Source organism: Lepisma saccharinum, chromosome 3 (genome assembly GCF_977018435.1).
Source record: "Lepisma saccharinum chromosome 3, izLepSacc3.1, whole genome shotgun sequence".
NCBI lineage: Eukaryota > Metazoa > Arthropoda > Insecta > Zygentoma > Lepismatidae > Lepisma > Lepisma saccharinum.
In genome coordinates, this window is record NC_139231.1 from 18,149,380 (window position 1) to 18,175,072 (window position 25,693).

The 25,693-nt window shown below is 38.1% G+C and overlaps 1 protein-coding gene across 3 annotated transcripts in view; it reads right to left on the bottom strand.

Annotated features, from left to right (window-relative positions):
* LOC145984929 (uncharacterized) overlaps positions 1-23,875 on the bottom strand; it is a 30,175-nt gene extending 6,300 nt beyond the window's left edge. Inside the window, exons 1-3 of one of the 3 annotated variants that reach the window (XM_083118338.1) lie at positions 23,521-23,875; positions 10,368-10,529; positions 5,638-6,912 (exon numbers count right to left, since the gene is read on the bottom strand). In XM_083118338.1, the coding sequence (XP_082974464.1) occupies positions 5,638-6,811 (1,174 nt within the window). In that variant the 5' untranslated portion in view covers positions 6,812-6,912; positions 10,368-10,529; positions 23,521-23,875. Of the gene's footprint in view, positions 1-5,637; positions 6,913-10,367; positions 10,530-23,273; positions 23,292-23,520 lie in introns of those variants that run through there. The other 2 variants (XM_083118336.1, XM_083118339.1) reach the window with 2 other exon arrangements.
* Between the last annotated feature and the right edge of the window lie 1,818 nt (positions 23,876-25,693).

The following is a 25,693-nucleotide window of genomic DNA, read 5'->3' on the forward strand; positions in this document are numbered from 1 at the left end:
ATTCTAAGTTCAAATTGCAGTACAGCGTAAGTTAGAAAATTATTTTTTTTGTCAACGTGTGAACATTCCATAGATAAAAAAGGTAAAGTGCTCCACTGTGCTATGCACTACTTCATGAATGCATATAGGGGGGTGTGAGGTTAGGGCCTCACACTTTCTTGATCATGGCCGAAGATGGGGGTGATGTGATCAGCACCATGCCCCTGACCGCCTTTGCCCCCCCCCCCCCCCCCAGGTACCCACTTTATACAACACTGGGTGGGTGCCGGAGCCGCTTGAACAGGTGGATAGAATCAGTAACAATTTCTTACACTTTGTCCCACAACCCCTCATTTCCAGCTTTCTCGCCCGAATTTAGCGATGTTTTGAATACGGTGATGCTCTGCTTCTTATAGATTGCTTGATTTTGCTTTATCTTACTTCAATTCTAGCGCCACTTTTGGCTAATTTGCAAAGATGGGGATGAGTGATGAAATTGATGAATGAACACTCTCAGACATCCATGCCTAGGTCGGGATTCGAACCCGGGACCTCTGGCGTTGTAGCACAATGTGATAACCACTCTGCCACGGGGGCCGGCTCAGCTTCTTATAGTATGCACAATTGGTAGGTGGTTTCCCGGAGCTTGATTTTCAGAGTTGGCACCTAGCTATGAAGAAGAATTTTCGAGCACTGTGGATGATGCATACTCAAGTTATTTAAAACGTACTGAATCTGATATTATTGCAGGATATATGAAACAATTCACCATACACACAACCTATCTGTAATGGCAAAATGAGGGACTTGCTAGCAACAACTTGCTTGCTGACGAATTTGTAAAACACTTTCACTCTGTTTATATACAGGAAGACCCTTTTTATGAAGTACCAACTTCTTTGTCTGAAGGAGATAGCCTTTTGACTTGCCTAACTTTATTAGATATATTATTTTTCAAAGTAGAGGAAAGAATAACAATTTTAGGGCAATCAAAATTGCATAAAGTTATATGTTTACAAGCAATTCAGCTTATGTCTAAGGACAAATGCAAAATTTCACCAAACCCTAACCATTTAGTGAGCAAGAATTCTCGGAATGTATGTTAGTGACAACGGTTCTACGTTAACATGCTATGTTAAAATGAATATTATCCCCTTTCTAGTGTTTTTAACTATACTTATTCTAACATAAAACATTTAGAGAGCACCTCTTCTCTTGTTCTCACGTTAACAAATTTATTTTTGCCGGTGGTGGGGATCGAACACCTATCTCACAGTTATGACTTTACAAATCTGGTGCTCTACTCAACTACTTCACGGCTTCCACTGTAGAATAAATGTTGGACCTCTGTGATAAGCAAAAAATTAAAATTTCATTGAAACCTTGTAAATGCATTTTGTAAAAAACAGCATGCACAATTGTTGAAATGATTGTATATTCATATTCACTCTCACAAATTGTCCCATGTTGTTTATTTCTATACATTAGTCTGCATGAAGAAGTGGAAACAATAAAAAAAGTTTTTTCCTGAAAAGATAAGAAACTGCAAAAAGTACTTCTCCAAAACACATGGACAGGCAAACGTAGCTTGCAGCCTCTTTAAAATGTGGCAATGCCATAAACCTACGTTTCAGCCATCATCTCCACCCTGTGCCCCTTCTGAATTTTCTGTTAAAAAGTGAAATCTCCACCAACTACCACTGTTCTTTCTATGAGGCTGTCCTTACAAGACTTATACCATCAATGGAGTACATTGTGGCCACACATCTTGTCAACATTGTGAGCAAGATAAGGTCCAGTCAGCAGATGGAAGTTTGGAAAAATGGGTGTGAGGGGATAGGATTATAGGGTCATCAGTAGACCTCGGATTTTTAGGTTCTAAAAACCCTAAAATAAGTTTTCTTCTCTGCAGATGTGAAAAATTGCAACTTTTATTAATCCAAATCCCATTAAATTTATACAAGGCTCCTTCAATATATAACCGGAAATATGTTGTACCAAATATTTATTACAAGCACCAAAAGACCTACAGTATAACGTTTCAACATAGTCCCCCTCCTAGTTCAATGCACCTATGCCAGCACTTGATAAGGGCACCGATCCACAGGGAAAAAAATCTTTTGGATGTGTGCATGACAACTCATGCACCGCTGACTGGACTTTGTCATCATTCTGGAACCTCAATCCACTTAGTCCATCTTTCAGTGGGCCAAAGGTGTGGAAATCGGAAGGTGCGAGGTCGGGCAAATATAGAGGGTGGGGTAAGCACTCAAACTTTAGGTCCTCGATAGTAGACAATGTGACATTGGCAGCGTGTGGTCTCGCATTGTCATGGAGCAAGAGCACACCACTAGACACCAGACCACGTTGTCTCTGCACAATGGCTGGTTTCAGTTTTTTGCACAAAAGGTGGGAGTAGGTGGTACTCTTTACATTATGACCTCTGGGAATGTAATGTTCGCAAATTGGCCTGTTGTGGTCCCAAACCAAAGTTAACATAACCTTTCCGGCACTCTGCTGAGCACGCAGGGACAGAGCGACCTGGACGTGGAGAATCTTCAACACTGGTTATGCCCTGATTGAACTTCTCAGTCCACTCGTACACTCGTGATCGACTCATACAGTTGTCACCGTCTTGAACTGTCATGCAGCGATGAATTTCTATTGGTTTCACACCTTCACTCAACAAATATCTCATGACACTTCGCTGCTCCAGCTTGGAGCACTCCTATAAGGGTGCCGCCATCTTGTCTAACTGTTTCCCAGCATCCCGTGCACGAGGCAGACGTGCCAGCCCAGCTATGAATAGATTACAGACGCCTTCACAAAATTACAAACATATAACAATCACAATCGTATTTTAGATTTTTTTATACTACATTTCCGGTTATTAATTGAATGCATGTTGTACATAGGCCTAATTATAAATGCCCTAAGGCAAGTTTCTCAGTTTAGCTTATATTTTTATTGTTATTGAGGAAGAAAAAGAAAGCTACATGGAAAATAAAACAGAATTCTCTCAATCCGTTTATTTTGTTAGTGTCTTATGCAGAACAATTAATCTACAGTTGGAAGATTATTGCAAAATAAGATATCTTGAAGTTGGTTAGACATTGGAATTACACAGACCCATTACATTGTTAGTGTACATATTTATGTGTGTGGGTGGGTGGTGAGAGTCGGTAATATGTAAGGTTGGAAGAGAAAACATCTGCTGTAACCCTTGAATTTTTTAAAAGTTCGCCTTGAAAATATGGAATTGTACTTGAACTAGTGACCACTCTGAATCTTTTTTCGTGTTACCCACAGTCAAACTCCACCTTTTTTCTATGAACAGAAACAATCAGTAGGGTAAATTTGAATGCTGAAATGTTACTTTGCAAAACGTGAATGCCACAAAAGGACCGAACTGACGCTAAATGAGCAAGACCACAAAGATCAGAAGTTTGCACTTTGGACTGTGCAGATAGTAGAGGTGATTGATTGGGTGCTGAAACTGGGAGGAGGCAGCAAGGACAGTTTACTTTCTCTTAGTAGACAAGGCTCAGCATTGAGAGTCCATAGTGTGGACGCAAAGAGTAGAGGGAACTGGCCCCTTTAATCCCCTCCACTGTCTGCAGGTAACAGCGGCGAAATACATTTTGTTTTATTTAGAGCTTTGAGGGAGGGAAAACGACAGAAAACATGTTTCAAACACGACAGTGTTTGAATTGTTTCATCACCAAAGCAAGTAAATACCTCTGTAAGATACAAAAATCCTGTAAAACCTTAAAAAATATATAAAAAACTTCAAAAAAGGTATAATTTTGGCACATAAAGCTAAAATAGGTTCTAATAAAGAAAATAGGTTATTTTAGGCACCATAAAACTTCGTCAGTTGTTGCATTTTTTTAATGAAACACTGACATAACTTGTTATATCTTATTTACCTGCAAAGAAAAAAATAGTTAAAAACATAAAATCCGAGGTCTAGTTACCCACACGTCAAATCACCCAATGGTCTGAGCCTTGACACATCAGAAATTGATAATTTTTGGTACAGTGGAAGTACCAGTAAAGTTGACGAAACTGCCAAATTTCAGATTTTTTGGACTCAGTTTTTGAGTTATTGACTTTTGACAACATTTTGAAATCTCTAAACAGCTGTAATCAAAAACTATTTGACCTGGAGAGCTCAAATTTGTGTCATTCTCTTCTCCTTTTAATGGGCTTTAATTTGAAATACAACATGACTGTGCTCAATGAATTTTGTAATTTTTCAAAATCTCGAAAAAAAAAGTTTTTTTTTGAAAATCTCGAAAATCTCAAAAGCACATTTTTGCAAACCATGCTAACAAAATGCTGAACGGCCGGGAACAGTGAATGAAAACCAACAATAACATTATTGTTATTAGTAGTAGCAGTAGTAGTAGTATCAAAGATGTTATTATCATAAATTACGTGAAAAAGGGGTAGAGTGTTGGAACAAACTATTTGTTTTTTTTTTCAAAAACATTAAATTTCACATTAATAATGGAAAACAAGCACATAAAACTGTATTTTTAAAGACAGGAAGAAATGCATGATAAATGCATTCCGAATATAATAATTATTTCTTACGTGTAACATGTATAACTTTCATGTAGAGCATATGTTTTACACATATGCAACATGGAGCGATGTAAAATGAGAAAATACACATGCAACTTTGTGACACCAAATTATGTAGTATGTATTCGAAGTTTATTCATGTATACAACATATATTATTTGAATACATTACATAATCGATTCATCCACCTCATAATAAACCAACACTAAAAATTATGTAAATTGTCTCTTAAATGTGCACTCTCCTTTTCCTCCAAACAATTGTTCATGCAAAATCAATGAAGAGAAGCATTTCTTCTCTCTGTGGTAATTTAAAATGCATTACAGAATACAATTTTGAGACTGGGAGCGAAGCGAGCAAGAAAACTTTTAGATCCAATTTTTTGCAAACTGAAAACAATATTGATTTAATAGGGTGCAAATAATTTCACGGGCTGCCATGGCATTCTCTCTTTCACAATTGTTTTAATTTAGATCATTGTTTCTCAACCTTTAAGTCCCGAGAGGGTGTTTGGTGGGTCGCGAAGTTGGGCTCGAAAATTTATTCACTGTCTTAAAAACCTATTGTCGGGCTTAGGCGCTAAATTTTAGATCATTCAGCACCCAGGCCCGACCCCCTCTGTCCCCTAGCTACGACTCTGAACTTGATAACACTGAGAAAAGGAAGCATTACGAGCGAAACAAGTAAGATAATTTTACAAAATGTATTTCTATTTGAATAAAATTTGAAATCGAGAGGGGGGTAATTGGCACACTGTGCCCCCTGCAGCTGCCTTTTGCAGTCAATATTTGCCCCCCCCCTAGAATCAATTTCCCTCCAAGATTGGGGGGGATGCCCCCCTTGTGGTTGCACCACTGGGTATCAGCCGATATCGATACATCAGCATCAGTATTGGCTCAGCTCTAATATTTATTATTTTTAAACTTAAACTTTATAACTTTAAATGACTGACTTTCTCTTTATCTTTATTAAACACAAAGTGTACCTAGTATAGAATTCAAATACTGTTCCAAAACTGAAACTAAAGATGAAAATAGTGAAGAAGAAGAAGAAAAAAGCTACACTAACCTGTATGAATACGGAGATGCTGCACCAAATGATCTGGCTTATGGAAATACCTCCCACAGTCAGGGCACTCATGTCTACTCTGAGGGTGGCACTGAGTGATGTGTCTTCCTCGTACATTCATGTTCTTGAAAACCAAACCGCAAATTTTGCACTCGACTGGATTGTTAAATTTATGAGTCTTGGAATGTTCCTTCAACTGCTCCTGCGAGACGAACGTTTCCTGGCACTGGGAGCACTGGAAGGGCCGATCCTCAATGTGGATTTTTGTATGGTGCTGCAGGTCTACTAAAGAGTCAAACACATCATTACACACCAAGCACCCGAACGATCCACCCTCATCCGAATCATGACTGCATTTAATTGATTTCTTCTCCTTTGTTGAACTCGATCCCGTGGCTCTAGGACTTTCTACTGCCTTGACCGCGACAGGCACTTCTTTCTCCTCCACCTCCTCCTCAGTAATTTCAACAGTGAATTCATGTTCTGGGTAATATTCCATATTCTGCATGTCAATATCTTCAAAAACGGTGTCGTCATCAAGTTGCACGTAAGAGTCTCCTTTAACGTACGGCACGTCGTACACCCAGAACACCGTGCACAACACATTTTCGTCCAGCTGATGTTCATTTTTAAGGATCGAAGTGCGATTGTTGACCTCCCACATTTTCGTCCCGCCTACCTGGACCGGTCTTGAGGTTGGGAGGTACACCTGGTGGTTGCATGCCTCGCAAACCAAGTACAAAGCAGAGTAAAGGCAATTCAGGCGACTGATGTCTTCCTTCAGCTGCATTTTGGCCTTCCCGCACTTGCAAACGAGGATTGACTTCAGGGCATCAAAAAAGCACGTTAGGTCAATCAGACGCCTGCCCTGAACGGCGGTCAGATTTTGGATGTGCTCGCTCGAAGAATTTGCAGAGAGATCCTTTGAGCCTGACTTCCTTCTGTAACCTTTAGGCACCCATTCTTCATCTGCAGCATTCAATCCTACCTCGACATCTGCAAGAACGGCATCTGCAAGCATATTCAAACCACCAACTTCATCTTGTTCAAAATCACTGTTTTCGTGGGAATTGTGGTCTCCGCAGAGGCAACGGACAGCCGGAGTTCTCCGCCTCTTGCCGCTACTCTCACTTGAACATGTATATCTGTTAGATATAAGACGAGCAGTTTTCATTTTGTTTCTAAAGTTTTAATGCAGTGGAAATGCACAAACACACAATACTAAGCCTCTTAAATATTTGAAAACCCCACCACTTCCATAGGCAGAACCAATTCCTGAAAAAGAAAGAACAACATAAATAAAAATACTTTGACAACAGAAGCAATATGTTCTTAACTACGGGATGTTAGGTGAAATGAAAAACCGTGGTGATGGCTGCAGTGTTTTTTTATGTGACACGCGACTCAATACTGAAACACCAAGCAACAAGTAATGGAGGCATATTGCACAAGTTAAGAATTTATTTGCATGAACAAAATATACACATGAAATGTGCTTAAGTACCCGTGTACCTGTTTATTTTAATTTATGAATATCAGTGACCACTGTTAACATTCACCACTCCGGAACTTGTACTAGTCTACGCTGTTATATAAGTTTGAGTTGGTGTCTTAACTTCACTTTATGCATAGTAAGGCTAATTGGGACTGGACCTATGGTTTAAAGTGGGATCCGAACCACTGTGCCATGTGCCTCCAACGCTGTTATATAAGATGTACCTTGTGTAACATATTGGTGTAACAGCACAGACTGGAAGCCCACAAAGCAGACTACCACAAGTGGCGACAGTGGACACCAAAATTAATTGAATAAAATAAACAGGTTCCAGATATGTGAGCACGTTACATGTGTATACGTGGGTTGTATATTTAAAAGTGGCAAGACTGTCAGGAAGAGGTGATAACACCATGCATCTGCTATCACACGGTTAACATTGTCATTTGGGGCCCATGTCAAAATGTGGAGTACCCAAGTTGTTGGTGCAGCGAATGCTGTTGAGTATGTACGAGGTTGAAATGAACAAAATTTTGTGTACTGCTCTAAATTATGTTTACAAAGGTAGAACAGGGATTGTGGATCAAAATCCAGGTGGCCCGAAGCAAAAATGCAAGCGAATGTCATCAATACTTGCATGAAGCCTGTATCAAACAATACCTAGTTGCATCTGATAGTTGCACAATGGTGAAAATATAGGGAACCCAGCATGATGCAATTTTCTTCATCTTCTCACTCACACATGGGTCATTCCATGGCAAATCACCAAAATGGTAGTCGCCACTACATATCCAATTTTAATAAAATTTTGCACAAATGTATGTCTGAGGGTATTATGGAAAACTGTAAAATTATTTATGTCTACAGTTATTAGTTCGGGCTACAGGACTGATTAAAGTTACCGTCTCAGTGTGTAGCGACGTGGTAACGTATAGCACGAAGGTATGAGATAAATGCTTGTAGCATAACAAAAAGAAATGACATATAATTTCTAGTTGTATTATGTAAAGGAAATATATACAATAAAAAAAGTTAAGTTTGGTGACAACTATATTAATTTGTGGTTGTCTTTTTCATAACCAAAAAAGCAACTTCCAACACATATATGTGGAAATCTATGTCATATTTTAAAGTGGAAGGAAATAAAGTGCAATCTTCATAGTTCTCACAAGAACAGTTCCCAAAGTGTGGTGTTTCCACACAAAAAAGGAAGACTGCAATATATTTCCTTCTTCTTTAAAAAGTGTGTCATGTATGTTAAAATATGAAAAAGCTAAAAAAAACACTCTTTTTTGGTGCAAAGTTCCATATGAGGGAAAAATATCAAGGAGAAATGAGTGGCAATAATATATTGTACTATTCCATGTTCCTCAGAAGATATTTCATGATTGCACTCTGAACCATTTTCATAGAATACTGAATTATGTGTACTGCTGTTCTGCTTTCACATATAATGCATAATTGAGTTTTCCTTTCAAATATTTCCGGTTGCTGTACCTCGACCCATGCACTCACACCTGTAAAAGAGTATCTTCCAAAACACAAAAGTTAATGCAAATCGTGAAACGTTTGTGCATTTTAATATTCATTTGTTTCATGTGAATTTCAGGACTCTTTTGTTTTCCCGCCAAAAATTCTGGTGGTGTATCGTAATGTTTTGGTGAGAACAGTCAATTATTTAGTGTGAATAACAGTAAGACTTGTTAACAAACTGTACTTAGAGACGGGAAGACATTAATTCTGTGTGTGATAACTCAAAGCGGAATAAACACAGACATGGCATTGCCTCAGGGCTGTGTGCCACATGAACCCTCAGTGCAGTGCAGTGTAAGCTTGAAGACAGACAGTGCTTGTCACCTACATCACTACACACCAAAAACAGGAACTGTATTGGTAAGCACCCTGCCAGGTTTAGATCAAGAACTGTTGAAATTTAGAGTAGGTAGTGTGGATAACATTTGTTTCCATCATGCAAAGGTTTACTTGCAAAAATATTCTCATATATTTGGTTATCGTTGCTGCGACCCATTTTCCTATCACAAGGGTCCTTGCAAGAAGTCACTAAGGACAATTACTGTAGAAACAGCAAGGACATATGGTGGTAAACTGATTCCTGGGCAAAAATTGTGTGGAAAATGTGAGACACACATGAAAGAAACACCGTACCAGCCTGAAGATTTGGGTAATGTCGATGAGGTAAATGACAGTGATTATGTTCCAGACAGCAGTGCTATAAATTGAAGAGACTGAATTCAAGTGTGCATGAAATACAAGTATCTCCCATGAAGACACTTACTCATGTGAACAAAGAGAAGAGGAAAAGGTATGGAAAAGCAAAAATGAAACAAATACAATCTTCTATTACAAAGCATGTTGCAGCAGTTTTACATATCTCTGAAGAGCCAGAAGAATCTGCTGAGGCTACAAAAACTCATGCTGAAAGCAACCTAAACCTTCTCACATCAGAACTTCAGCAGAAATTCATCAAGTCTTCAAGAGCTGAACAGCTTCAAATACTCACACTTGCCCCTCATTGTTGGCCAACAACAAAGGTTAGCGAATATTTCAACACTACTAAGTAGATGGTACGAACAGCCAAAAAACTGAAAGCTGAGAAAGGAATACTGGCACTGCCTTCACTCCAAAGACTGGGATTGCTCTGAATGGGGATACCATTGATGCTTGCTGCACGTTTGATGAGAATGATGAAAACAGCTGAATTTGTGCAGGAAAGAAAGATATCATTTCTGTGAAGGTTGACGGAGGAAGGGTGCATAAACAAAAGCATCTGGTAATGTGCAATATAAATAAGTTGTATGCATTGTTTAAAAATGAACATCCAAACTTGCAAGTGGGGTTCTCAAAATTTGCTGAATTACGTCCAAAATAGTGTGTTCTTCTAGGAGCAGGTGGAATTCATAGTGTGTGTGTATGCGTCATACACCACAATATGAAGCTCATGCTGCACTCTGTTCAATCCCATGTCAAACTTCTTACTATAATGGAAAAATGTGTTTGTGATATATCAAATATGGAGTGTATGTTTGGTGAATGTACAAACTGCTCAGGGGGCTACGAAGTGCAGGAGTACCTCGAAAATGTGTGTGCAGAACGTGAGGAAATAACATACAAACAGGGTCACTACAGACACGAGCACAGTCATACAAACAACAAAATAATCCATTGCTACTTTCCTTGAAATAATTCCAGCCTTAACCAGACACCATTTTATTACCTCTGCACAAAGCCACTTTCTGTCAACAAGGAAATCATCGCTTGCAGATGATGAGTGCATCCTTCTAGTAGATTTCTCAGAGAATTATGCTTTTGGAGACCAAGATGCTGTGCAAGGATTTCACTGGGAAAATTCTCAAGCCACACTTCATCCTTTTGTTGCCTATGTGCGAAATAAATCATCTGTTAGTACAGTTTCTCTGTGTGCTGTAAGTGATCACTTGATTCATGACACAGCATCTTTTTATTCCTTTCAACAAGAAGTTCTCTCAATTCTCAGAAACAGATTCCCAGCTAAACGGAAAATTGTGTAATTCCTTTTTTGCAAGTTGTAATGGGAAGGGACCTTCTGATGGTGTAGGTGCCACAGTGAAATGGTTGGCAACTAGGGCAAGCATACAAAGACCATGCAACAATCATATTCTAACTCCTATGCAACTATGTGAATTTGCATCTACAATTAAGAACATTGAGGTTTTCTATGTCAGCTCTAAGGAAATTGAACAGCAAACAGACAAGTTAAAGACATGATTTGCTCAAGCAACTCGCATTGAAGGAACAAGAAGTCTTCACTGTTTCATACCACTAACCAAAACATGCATGCTTACATCTCACATATCCAGCATGACTACAAAAACTGGTTAGTGTGATATCTAAAGAAGTTTCCAATGTGCCAGTAACACAAGGTAAAATAATGCTACACAGTTCATCATATGTTGCTTGTGTGTACAATTTGCAGTGGTGGTTGGGAATCATTACAGAAGTGTCTCATGACAACAGTGAATATTGTGTCAAATTTATGCACCCTCATGGGCCTGCACAGAGTTTTACATGACAGAGCAAGGAAGATTCATGTTGGCTTCCACACACTGACATTTTGCCAGGATTTCACAGTTACTGGGAGAACCTATACTCTGGATTCAGCAATTGTGCAATGTATTCACTCTGCATTTGCGACATACAAATGAGCTGTTTTCAGTTAACTAAATCGACAACCATCACTGTAAATGTAAAATTACATTCCACATTGCAACTCTCCGATTGATCCCTTGAAATTACAGTAAAACCTGTCTATCCCAGAACATGATGGTTCCGAGCAAAATTTTCCATCTTAACAGTTTTCCTTCTTATACAGGGTTGTCTTTAAATACAGTATAGAGTGCTGCAGGAAATAATGGAAAGACAGATTTACATTTCGCATTACTAATAATGTAGAGTACTAATGCATGTACGTACATGAATAAAAATGCGATACAGTCGCAATAAGCATAGCAGAGATTACAATTATGTAACTACACAACATGTTGGTACACTTTTTACAGTATTGTAAGAACGTACAGTTGTACTTATGTATCTTTTCGAACCCGGGACTCCTGGAGACGTAGCACGATGTGCATAGAGGGAAAGAGAAAGACTGAAAGATTGAATAAGAGTGAAGAAAGATTGAGATAAAAGTGAAGAAAAAGAAAGAAACAAAGAGATAACAAAAAAAAATAGGAAGATGACGAACAGAGGAGAAATAGACAAAGAAAGGTGGAGAAAGAGGGTAAGAGATGAAAGAAAGAAACGGAATCGTAACAGCTTTGAGTATTGTAGCGCATTCTTTCATATCGACAATGTTACCGATAAGCAAGTGACAACAGAGGCGTGTTCCACTTACAGTATTGCATTGTTTTCTTGCGAGCGAAAAAAATAAAGGAAGAAATTTCCGTCTTACTGAGAATAAAAACATCTCGTTGGTCTTTAAATAGTGTTCCGTTTCCGCGTTAAGGAGGTTTCCGCCTTAAGCAGGTTATTTTCAGGTATAAAATCTGTCCGTTCTGGGGACTTTTTTCCATATTTACAGGTTTCCTTCTTATAGAGGTTCTGGAATATGCAATTTTTACTGTACTTTCCACTTACAACTTCCAGTTGAGTTGGGATATGATTATTTGAAACTTCCATATTACGAACATTCTACACTAAAACATTTCGTATGGCCGCAACAGATACCAAATGAGGCAGAGTGAAATTTTCATATTTCCTGTAAATAATACCAACGTTCAGGTGTTTTCAATTATACCACCTGCATAGTGTTGCCACCTTTCTCATTACAAGATTTTAACTCCTGAAATTGCCTCATTTTGCACACATACTGTAAAAAGTGTCTGTAATTTATAACCAGAAACATTAAACAGCAATATGAGGGTGTGTGCTGATGAACCATACATAGAAGACATACTGTGATGAATATAAAGACTTTGGCTAATTTCCTCAGTAGGGGGGGAAATTAATAAACTTACCCGATTTTCTGCCGCACACCTTAACGACAGTGAATTTCAACCACTTCCTGAGCATACACATATAAAAATAAAGCAAAATCTACATTTTGTTACAACTAAGTATACTTTACTTTGTACAATAAAGCAAAAACATACTTTCTATCTCAGTTCGCTGTTTCTTAACAATTATGTGAAAATGTCGGTGTCTTGTACTTTTTTGAAGGATCACATTCTTTAGAGGCACCCTGTGCAATATGTATTATGTTTTGATACAAGATATTTCACACAATGATATTTCCTTACTAACTCTATACGTGCACAAAAGCTTGTTACAATCTGTTACTATGAGGCGACACGTTTCCAGACAATTCTGGTGACTTCCCATGGAATGACCCACATCCCAAACTCCTCAAGAAATGCATTTACCTATTGTGCAACTATCAGATACGGCTAGGTATTGTTTGCTACAGGCTTCATGCAAGTATTGATGACATTCACGTGCATTCTTGCCTCGGGCCACCTGGATTTTGATCCACAATCCCTGTTCTACCTTTGTAAACATGATTTAGAGCAGTACACAAAATGGTGTTCATTTCAACCTCGTACATACTCAACAGCATTCGCTGCACCGACAACTTTGGGTACTCCACATATTGACATGGGCCCCAAATGACAATGCTCACCGTCTGATAGCACATGCATGGTGTTATCACCTCTTCCCGACAGTGTTGCCACTTTTAAGTTTACAGCCCATGTATTAATCTTACCACACCTCAGTCCCGTAACATGAATGCATAAATTGAAATGACTCAAGAACTGTATATTATCCAGTTCACCATTTAGACATCATTTTACTGGTTTCAAACAACAAAATATTAAGAAACCATTGGCATAATGAATTAAAACACGAATATCCATCTTACTGCTATACATACATGGTAGTATTGCTATAATTCACATGTCCATAATAGTATGTGCCCCATCTCCCCTTAACACACGGTCAGTAATATCCACATGTGTTATCTATCTATGGTTGTTATTTACAAATTTCAAACTGGCAAAACACCATTTACAAATTTTTGGAATATTACTTCCGGCTCTTACATCTGCCTGAACAAAAAATAAGAAGCTTGGTATTCACCATTTGCTGAAAACATCTTTGTATGCTGGGTCACAACTCTGGATAGTTGTATCTACAGTTTCTATGTATGTATTATCAAAAATTGGGTATGTTTCATTTGAAAGTGAAATTAGTTGAGGAAAACTTAATGTAAATTTCTTATTCCTTGAATCTAAATGTCATGCCTCAAAAGTTTAGATTGCCCTCACAGGTTAACATATTAGAAAATGTCCATTATATAACAACAAAGGGAAATTTTGACAGTTGGAGGTTTCATTCTCTCTATGATTTTATTATTACTCCAATTAACTCCATGGGGGCACCCAACAGATTTGGATTCAGCACACAAAAATACTACAGAAAATGACAACACACACAAACACACACTTTGAGCATACTACAATTCCAGGATTCAGTGAGCCTGGCACCGAACTCTATATCATTGGTACTTTTTCTTCTGCAGAAGTAGAAACTTTGCCAAATTAAAATATGTTATGTAAAATTAAAGAAGAGTAGATTCCAAACTTGTCAGGGAAAGATTCCACTAGGGAACAGTGATTTTGCATCCTGTTAGCGAATATATGTTCTTAACTAATTTTGGCATGCTGATTTCGGATTTGCCACTCATTTTTCCCTATCACGTACCATTTTCGAGATATGCATGATGTCATATATGGTATAATATGGGTAATGCACACACCACAGAATTCTGCTTTTCTTGTAATTTGGCAAAACACTGCAAACTGTTTGTGTGGTAAATCATCATGTATACCTTCAGACATCTCTTATGTGTTGATATGTGAGGTTTGTTGTAAATCTGTTTGCTACAATAAAGGATATTACTACATATTGCAATATAAACCTGTAGTTTACAGTGTTTGATTTTTTGCAGTGACACAGTGGACTGTACTGTGATAAACTATAACAACTGAAAAAACCCCTTAGCTGTGTATATCATCTTAACACATTTTCTTACATTTCTGACCATTGAACTCCAAAATTGCAATGTAAAAACATCACAGATTGTGTAAAGATAGTGTACCGACTGTACTTTGTAGCTGGGAGATACGAGACTGCCCATGGGCCTCACATGTACATATCATAGTTGTGCTGTAACACTAAGAGAACTGAATGGTATTCATTCAATGCCTTTTAATGTACCTATGGTATGGCTTGAACCAAGGGACAGATTGTTATTTTTGTCGCACTGTAATGCGTGGCTATTCCTCGAAGAATAAAAACATATGTATATGCCCTCATCATTGAAGTCGGTATTTAAAAGAAAAAAAATAATAATAATGAATAAGGTATGATTAACCTGATAAATCATCTGTAATGCTCAGAATTACTCCCACATCCCCTAATGTACCTTCAGGGCACAGTGCTACATGCACGGGGAACATTACCTTTTTCTTTTTACCATTTATGCATAAAAATGTATCATTCTTTTATCAATTCAATAAATGCCCATTGAGACATATCCGAAAATTATTACAAGTGACTCCACATCTGCCTTTTATCCATGTTTTTCTTTCCATCATTCAATATTCTTTTACCCCTTGCAAGCTTTTATTCCATATTTTTGTGTTTAATGTTTATAAAATATTCATATAGATAAAGTTCATAACAAATACAAGGTTCATGTCTCGATCGTTTTTTGTACAAAAGTTAAGAATGTTCAAAGTCTGGGTTACGTGACATTTGGGACACCCTATCTTGGAAATGTGACGTGATACACACATTCTGAGACTTTCTCTGAATTCCTCGCACTGAAATTAGTAAAGAACATGTTATTTCATCCAGGATACAGAAAAAAAAGTTGAAATTTGTTCCCTAGTGTTATTATGTACATTGGACAGTTAAAATAAAATTGGGCAATTTTCTGTTATTTTTATTCTGCACCCTATGTTGGTTTAAAGAATGGAACCGTTCTGAAGCTGATGCTGCTCTCTGTTTATTGGCATTTGTATTTCATTCCAGGGCCCTCACAATAGGACAATTTGCCTTTGCCATCTACTGTAAATAGATGCATATATATAACAAACATGTGTAATATTGCAATTTAGAAGAATAACAGAACACAGCATCTAACCAATTAAAAAAAAAAGTTTTTGGAAAGTTTTAAAGCATTAAGGATGTCCACCTTGTCATAAAAACAAAATTCCCGGACACTTCCAGGTTTTCCAGACCAAGAAGCAAAATTTTTCAGAAGTAATTAGGACAATTCTTGTATTTAAATATGTGTATCACTATACTTTAGCTACAAATCACACTTGGAATTCTACTTAACCAAGTTTTAGAATATTCACTTCACATGTTATATGAGAAGAGAAACTAAACAGACATTGACTGTCTCATAGGAGTATCAGGGAATACAAAATATTTACCACATACTGACTAATGACTAACCCTGCGTTGGTTGTGCACGGTCTCTTGCTTTCCGGGTGTGTGGTTTCAACATCATTATTTATCAATGATTGTTTTGACAACACCCTCCCTCTGTCTAGCTGAAACACCCTTCCTCTGTCTAGCTGAGTTTCTAACCTTCCTCTTTAACCCCACCATTTTGTTTTCAGTGTTAGTAAGATATTCGAGCCGCTAAGGAGGGTTCGCAGAAGCCACTTGCTGTCTGAGCCCATGCACGACTACAGGCGTACCTAATTTTTACTGAAAATTTGATATGCCGTTCCATGCCTGACTAACGAAGAGTGCCTTTTTATAATTTTATAGAATTTCTATTTTTATAGTTTTATAGAATCTCAATTGTTGAAAGAAAAGATCTAATTGTAATAATTGAAGATTTGGTGTTTTGGACCATTAATTTGGCATATTTTAAAAATCCAGTCTCTGAGACCGTGCATGACCATAGACATAACTTACCTCGCGTGACCTACGAAGGGTTAAAAGAGGTTTTTGTTTTTTTACAAAAAATAAAAACAATTATAGCATAATAATACATACTACCTAAAAATTTAGTAAAATTTAGTAATAAATGTATAACCCTAATATCTACCAAACATAACCCAAAAAGGGAATAATAAATTGTTAAATTAAAATAGCCAATATTAGTTCAAAACATGACCCTTTTCCTAGAGCACATGTCGAAACTATCTTAGGAAAACTAAAAATTTTGATATTGTTTACCATAAATTTCCTCCCAACAAGAAGTTCCAAAAAATCTGGGAGAGGAAATGTTATCAAAAAGACAAATTTCAGGTTGCTAACTCGAGTATTTGTTCTTCACATTTTTCACCAGAATGTTACGAACGCGATTTAAAATCGGAATTATTAGGAATTACACCAAAGAAGAGACTGAAGAAAGATGCCATTCCTACATTGTTACTTCCAGTCACACATGTGCAGGTCTGCAAGATGTGCAAAGGCAAGATGTGCTAGGAAAAGGGTTCTCTCTAAGGTAAGTGAACAATTATTTGTTAACAGCATCGTGCCACCTCAAGAACAAAAGCCTTTATCTGCGTTGTCATCCGTTTGTTCAATAGAAAGTGAAAAAATCTTAAACACAAAACAATTAGTAGGGAAAATGAAAAGCTAAAGATAGATATAAATAATTGTCATGAGGAAATCAAAAATCTTAAAATCAATTTGCAAAAATTGCAAGCAAGGTATAAGGTATAAGGTATTGCAGTCAAAAGTGGCCTTAAAAACAAGGAACTGGAAGAAAGTGAAAACTATCGTGAACAAAAAAGAGACAAATTTTGAGCAAAACCTTTACTCCAGGGCAAATCAACATGTTAATTAAGGGGAAAAGAAAGCAGAGGTGGAAACAGGAAGATATAATTCCTGCATTAACACAAAGGGCGATCAGTGAACGATTGTATACCCACATGAGATCAGAGGTCTAAATTCCATTACCCAGCATTGCAACACTTCGTCGCTGGGCGTAGAAATTGAGACTCCCACCGTGAATTCTTGCACCAGTTTTGAATATCATGAAACAGCATGGACAGTGTTTGACTGAAGTGGAAACACTGAGTGTCCTGTTGTTTGATGAAATGAATGTTAACGGATGAGTGTGCTACAACAGTGAAAATGACCGAGTTTTGGGTCCCCATAGAAATGTTCAGGTTGAAATGCTTCGAGGATTGACAGGTGAATGGAAACAGCCAGTATACTATAACTTTGATACAGCTATGCCCATGGCTTTGTTGTTTGATATTATATCAATGGTTGGGGTAGCTGGGTATAAAATAGTCACTATAGTTTCGGATCTAGGTGGAAGTAATAGAAAATTGTGGAACGATCTTAGTGTCAATTGTGAGCAGCCGTTCTTTTCAGTTCCATTGTCAGGGGAGAAAATTTGGGTTCTTGCGGATTTGCCACACTTAATAAAATTATTGAGGAATCATTTTATCGATAATGGGATCCAGTGGAATGAAACTGTTATGAAGAAAAATATCATAGAAAAGATACTCAAAATGGATTCTTCCGAACTCAGGCTTGCTCCAAAGTTAAACTGGATGCACATATCAGTGCAACAGAATGACAGACAAAGGGTTGCGCCAGCAATGGAACTTTTCTCCAGGCACACTGATGCTCTTATTGAGTATGTCTTCCCAGAGAATGAGGTTGAGGCAATTTTTTTCCATCTCACTAACAATTTTATTGACGTCATGAATTCAGGTGTGCCACTGAATTCTAGCAATAAAATCAAATGTGGCTTTGGCATACATTATGACGAACAAATGGAAGTGCTTAGTGAAATGGAGAAAGCAATATCAGAGGCAAGAGTTATGGGAAAACGCAATCTTCTTCCATTCCAACAAGGATTTCTTGTCTCCATCCGCAGCTTAAGAGGATTATACCATGATTTAAAATACATTCTTACCAGAAAGCTGAACCAAGATGCTCTGGAGAACCTTTTCTCTCAACTTCGTGGGATGGGGAATTTTTACAACAATCGGCTACCGGTAGAAGTGAAGCACAGGTTGCACTTATTGATACTAGGTTGCCACCTGCCTCACCCAGGGAGTGCTCCTGTGGAAGATGCTGGGGAGACCACGATGCTTGCTTCATTGTTTGATGGTCTCGTCGATTCTCAAACAACTGACCAAAGACAAGAAGTGACCTTTACGTCATCATCTGTAGACTTGCCAAATGAAAACAGTGGCATGCTTTACTTGATGAGAAATGAAGAAAAGGAGGCTCTGCGGTATGTTGCAGGCTATATCGGAAGAAAATGTAGGAATGTTGAAGCTGGTGAAAATTGTGCATCAAATTCATCAGGTGGAGGATGGATAGAAACTTTGTCACGAGGTGGCCTTGTGTCTCCTTCTCCTCATTGGATGCAAGTTTTAAAAGAGTGTGAGGGAATACTCCGGCAGTTCCACGAAAAAACAATAAATCAGGGAGCAAAAGTAATAAGAAGTCTGTTGGAAATTCTGAAAAATAGGTTTCCCCATGAAGATCCGAAGATGCTCAAGTTGTTTTGTAGAGCAAGAACATTTTTCCGAGTTCGATATCTGAATCGCACGACCCAAGAAATAAAAAGGAGAAATGCCATGAAACAAAAGCAATGGACCCAGAGGTGCTCCTCTTCCAGTTCTTTCCAGCACTAGCCGCGGGTAAGTTGATGCTTTTACATACTTATAATTCTTCTATACACCATTACTCTCATGTATTCTGTGTAAGTTGTTTTGCGATGCCCTTCAGTATGTGTTTTTCCTCTTAAAAACAAGAGCATTGCATGCTTTACAGTGCTGATAGCAGACACGCAGAGAGTATCATGCTGATGACATCACAGAAGCCTGCCGAGGTTGTAAACACGGGGACTGACAAAAAGGCCTGTTATGAACAGACCTTCTAGAGCAGGGGAAAGTGGGATTCAACGGACTTTGGATCAGAGGTAAGTTTGGCAATGGTGTTCGAGTGTTCTTCTACAAAAATGGCATCTTGCACAGTGAGTAAGCTAGTGCCCCACAAACCATTCACGGATAGCCCCATGAACCATTTCCGGTAAGGTTAGGCAAGCATAGTTAAAATTTTGTTCCTGTGGTTGCAGGGTGAAGTGTGTCAAGTGGTACATGAATGACATACAACTTTCATGCTCACTCAAGAAATGAATCCCCAATGAAAATTTTCTTAACCGATAGATTATGATGCTCTATGTAACATACAATTTGTTTCAGGAAAGGAAATAAAAAATTACTGAGATATCTGATCTCACTATTACCACATAAAATCACACATAATTTCACTAGCCTATGTCACATCTCTGCAAGCTAAAACCAGGAAGCATTCATAAAAACATAACCTTCATGCACAATGTTCAAATTTCTAGTGGGGGTACAGAAGGTCAAGGCTACAGTATTCCATTTTAGAAACAAAGTGCTAGAGGTGCAGGTTCCATCATTGTGAACGAGTTAACTGATAAGTAAAGTAAAGTAAAGGGTACACACATATTTGTATGTAAGAATACTCAACCATAAAGTTCACTTCTACCACAGAAGGTACCCCTCAACCTGCTACAATACTAATAGCAGGGGAAAATTTTTGTTTCCGCAAAACATATTTCTTCAATTTTACAGGAGAAAGTACTTACCAAAATGAGTTCATTTATACTTTAGGAAGGTCTTGGAAGTGTGTTTTCATCTTGCTGAAATTTTTTTGCTGGTAAATCATGTAACTGTTCCCTTGATGTCCGTCTACTACGTGAACCAAATTTTTGCATGCGTTTCGTGATGTAACAACTGGTCAGTGTTTCCAAATACGCGGTTTTGTTAATGTGTAACAGTTGTAGAACGTAAATAAATGTGCGTTACTGTTCATCATTTCTGATTACGAACTTGCAACAACATGACGTGCACAGGATGCATGGTGAAATTGCACGGTGTTGAAGATCCAGTAGAATTTGTAAATCACCATGTAATTGTGAAGGAACTGGAATGTCCAAAAACCCAGATTATATGTTATATTGAAATAAATTATCTTCAATTTTTCTAATTTTAAAAAACAATTTTAACTATGTTTGCCTAACCTAACCTTACCATGCATGGTTCGTGGGGCTATTTATGAATGGTTCGTGGGGCTATCCGTGTATGGTTCGTGGGGTTTTCAAACCGAAAAAAAATATTTTTCTGATTTTAAAAAACAATTTTAACTGTTTTCCTAACCTAACTGAACCTAACCTTGCCATGCATGGTTCGTGGGGTTATTTATCAATTGTTCGTGGGGCTATATACGTGCATGGTTCGTGCATTTTTCGAACCTGGAAAGAAATACAAAATCAGTAACACGAAAGTAGGTATTTTTCTATGAAGAAGGTTGCAACACTGCATAACCACTGATCATGGACAACGCTAGTCAAGATTTCTCGACCATATCGCGTGTAACACAAGTGAAAGCGAACAAAAAAAAAAAATACTCGATATGTCTAAAATTGAGATTATTTGCGTGGAAAAAACGAAATGCCACCTTCAAGAATCCTTAGGAATGCAGAATACGTAAGTATCAATGTGAAAAATAAGAAAATAAGGGAATTAGAGAAGTTTAGTGGTTACTGAAATTTTACCAAAGAGAAGAAGATAAGATACAATTGTAATTATCAGGTGATGAAGTTGGTGTTACCTGTCAGACTTGTATTACACCAAACACAAAGAACCTTAAGAGTGAAAAATTTGTATCTGTCAAAGTTATGGGGGTAAGGTGTAACAGTATGGTATAGTGAAAACATATTTCTTCAAATTTACGGGAGAAACTACTTACGGAACTGAGTTTCTGTAGACTTTTGGAAGCTCGTGGAAGTGTTTTCTCCCTTCATTCAACTTATTCAGCCTGTAAATCATGTATTTTTAGACATAAATGTATCTCCGATGCACGATAGCTCTTGCCACCATTACCATAGACTACGTGAATCAAATGTTCCGTGTGTTCAATTATGTAACCCCCTGTTAGTGTAGCAACCACGCGGTAGTTTTACAAGATGACTTCTGAAAGTTGCATTGTGAATTCTTTTTTTTTTTTTCAATTTAATTTTCTGTTTGCCTAACCTAACCTTCCGTGAATAGTTTGTGGATCCATTTTCGCTTAAAAACCTTCTGTGAATAGTTTGTGCAGCATTTTTCGGTTAATAAGTGAAGGTTGCATTGTGATTTTTTTTTTCCCAATTTAATTTTCTGTTTGCCTAACCTAACCTTCCGTGAATGGTTTGTGGATCAATTGTCACTTAAAAACCTTGTGAATAGTTTGTGCGGCATTTTTCGGTTAATAAGTTTGAAAACACTGCATATCACTGGCCGCGGTGGCTCAGTCGGTAACACGTCTGACTACCATGCTAAAGGTCCCGGGTTCGATCCCCGGCCGGTTCAAATCCGGGAACTTTTCTAACGGTGGAAGCGGCCCCGGCGCCTACCCAGCGTCGAATAACATGGGTACCTGGGGGAAACCCTGGGGGTAAAGGCGGTCAGGGGCATGATGCTGATCACATCACCCCCACTCACGACCGGATCAAGAAAGTGTGGGTCGTTACCCCCACACCCCCTATACGCCTTCATGGCGTGGTGCTAAGCACAAGGGAACACTTTACCTTTTTTTACCTTTTGCATATCAGCTGACGATAGACAATGTGAGTCAAGATTTGCCCGCAATATTGTGTGTAACAAAAGCGAATTAGCAACAAACAATAAATACTTGTAATGTGAAAAATTATGCTTTTTCAGTGAAAAAAGCAAAAGACCACGTTCAAAAATGTTCCGCTATGCATAACAGGTAAGTACAAATGTAAATAATTAGGAAATAAACAAGTGAAATGTGTTTTCACTATACCATACTGTTACCAGTGTAACACTGTTATCTTTAAGAATGTCTGTACAAAGTTTTATGAGATAAAAAGATCAAAGCATGGAATTTTCAGGACAATGCATCCTGAATGTTTAAAACTGTAGATAGTGATGTGCCGGTCATTTCTGCAAGTGATGCATTAGCCATATCCTATAATAACTTGCCAAGGTGGTAGAACACACTCCACATTTCCAAAATCTCTTAAAGACTCATGAAAATTAAGACTAGGGATGTTTGTTCCGTGATCTGAATACTTTCAATAAATACCGCACTGCTGCTAATCTCTGTATTCTTTGCCTTTGGATATTACAATGTGAATATGACACCGGCAACACCTTGGATTAAGCATTTGTTTCACTAATATTTTTGAAGGGGGTGCCAAAGTGAGACCCCAAACTTATTACATTTGTACCTATAATTTCATCCTTCAAAAAAATGTAATTCTGAACGACTTTTATGTGAAAAGTCCCATTTTGAATGCCAATGTTACACTGCCTAAAGGTATTACAACAGAGAAATTTATAATGTAAATATATAAATTTCTCTGTGGAATAACTTTTAACTTGGCGTACTACAAAACTTAACTCGCTGTAGAGAACCACATCATCAACATATGGATGAAACGAGCAATTGTCTCCTTCAGATTCGATAACAAAGTAGACACGATATAGAATGAAATCTGTGCTCTACGTTCGTGCAAGGGACAAGGCTAATTTAAGCATAAACTAACCAGTTAATGGAGTTTCTGTTCTTATATCTTTACGATGATTTTTATAAGTCAATTATAATTATATCTATAAATGTATTCAATGAAAATTCCGATCACTCGTAAAGTAGGACTACAGTAATAGTGCAAGTACAAAGTCTACATGCAATTTACAGAGGAAATTTTGCTATCTACTCATCACTTTTCAACTGAAAATAAACAAAACTACGAATCACTACACAAGAATAAACATAATATAAATATGACCTACGTTTAAGTGCTTTGAACTCGCACGATCCCCTATCATGGCGTCGAAAAGTAAGTAGTCCCTTGCATTAATGGGCTCACATAAAAATTAAACACTTTCTACAAGACCGCCATAGATAAACAAAGATTGTTGCATAAGGCGTTTCGGATCACATTACATTTTTAACCGAATATAAATGTGAACTATTAAGATAATGTAATATGTTTGACTTAAGTACAAAGGCAGAATGTAAACCTAACTCGTTGACATAAACGTCATTCCTCAACAGTGTTGCCAACACAAGAGATATGATGTTTTGTTTTGAAGTCAAGTGTGTCCTTTAGGAGATTGAGGAACATTGACCCCAGAAAATAAATGTCAGCCTAAAATAATATATTCGAACACATAATTAAGTTTGTTACAACATTTTGCGTTAATCATTAAGGACTGAATGGTACAGATCAGGGTTGTTAAAGGTCCAGGAACTCATAAATTCTAATGGAGGGCCGGAACCTTCTTTCTCGCACAATTTAAATTCGGTCCAGGTTCCCGGATCGTATTTCAATTCATCCGAAAAAAGGGTTCCTGGACCGTATTTAAATTCATCCGGAAATAAGATTCCTGGTATCGGCAACTGGACTCCTCGGCTTTTACGATTTGGAAGGGGAGGGAAGGGGTTCGTGGGCTCGAACACAATTCGTAGGATTCTCCAGCTTTCTCATGAGTGATAGTTCTTCCTATGTGTGTGAATAAATCACCGAGGTGCGGTTGTAAATAGAGAACGAAATTAACAAAAAAACTAGATCGAAGATATCTGGGTGGGGGAGGAAGATTGGAAATGATATCGTCTAACAACCACAATTGTCTTTTGGCAGATAACACTGTTGAAAAACTCACGCCACTCGACTGCAATGACATAAAGATGATCGATCATACGTGTATTTACTTATACTTATTTCCTTGATACCCCGCTCTTTAAGTGGAAAATGTAGCTTTGGCAGGGACGTCGTTAAGGGGGGGGGGCTCGCGGGAGCACTGGCCCCAGCAAACGTCCACGTGGCTCCGGGAAACTGTTCTGTATTTGCTGGAAATTTTACTTTGATGACAAATATTGCAAAATAATTTATCAGTAAATTTTGCTTCCAGTTTGAAACACTTCTTCAATTTTCAGTAGCACGAACCCAAGCAAGGCATTTCTTTCATATTTCCCTGTTTCTTGCTTGTTGAACACAAACAGATGGATTGGGAGGGGATGCAGTTAATGGTTTTGTGGTCCGGCCCGGTCAGGGAAGTCTGAGACCTATTGAAAATCCATTTTTCCTCCCTGCTGCACACCAGATCCAGGATCCCCCCAAAACCCGCACTTTCTCTTCATCTGACCCTGCACTGGCACCATGGGCGCCGAAAAGACGACCAAACAGGAAGATTTAGCTACGGGTGGCTAGAACTTTCTGGGTTAATTATTTTATGGTTCAGAAAAGATATCCCCATGCGTTTCAAATTCCAAGAACAGAATTCTATTGCTTTTTCCTTTTTCGGCGCGGGAATGAATGACATAGCGGTTCTTCTCACATACACTCAATCCTACTGCTAATGACCTGCCCTGCAAAGGAGGGGAAAGGCCACTTTCTGAAAATTCAGAGAAACATCGAAGCGGTCGGTTCGTCTGTTGATTTGGTGGACATTTGATATCTGTCAGATAGTTTGAAGTAGGATTTGTGGTCCGAGCGGTGTAAACTTCTGTAAACGCGAGAACATTGCATCACGAAGTGTTTGTGGTCTCGTTTTCCTACATCGCGAGTAAAATGTCGAATGAGAAGCTGCCAGATTGTCTTCCTCTAGATCGACCAAATGGATATGGACTGATCGACCAAATATCCAACATATTGGCATTCTAAAAGAGAGTCCGACTACCACACAAGATCCTGGATTCAAGTCCCAGTGTGGTTGATCTCATGTATAATGAAGAATAAACCACGTTTCAATTAAGGAAAGGGAACTAGGTATGTAGCAATTGTATTTACAGCCGTCTGCATGCTCTATAAGTATTATACAAAATTTGTATATCTTTCTGACTTCCTGTGATCTTTCTTCATTTAGCCTCCACCTGCAAATGCGGAAGCTGCTGCTGCTTAGGTGGCTAGGTTGGCTAGACATACAAATATAATTAATCCCTAGTCATGCAGCGAATAATACT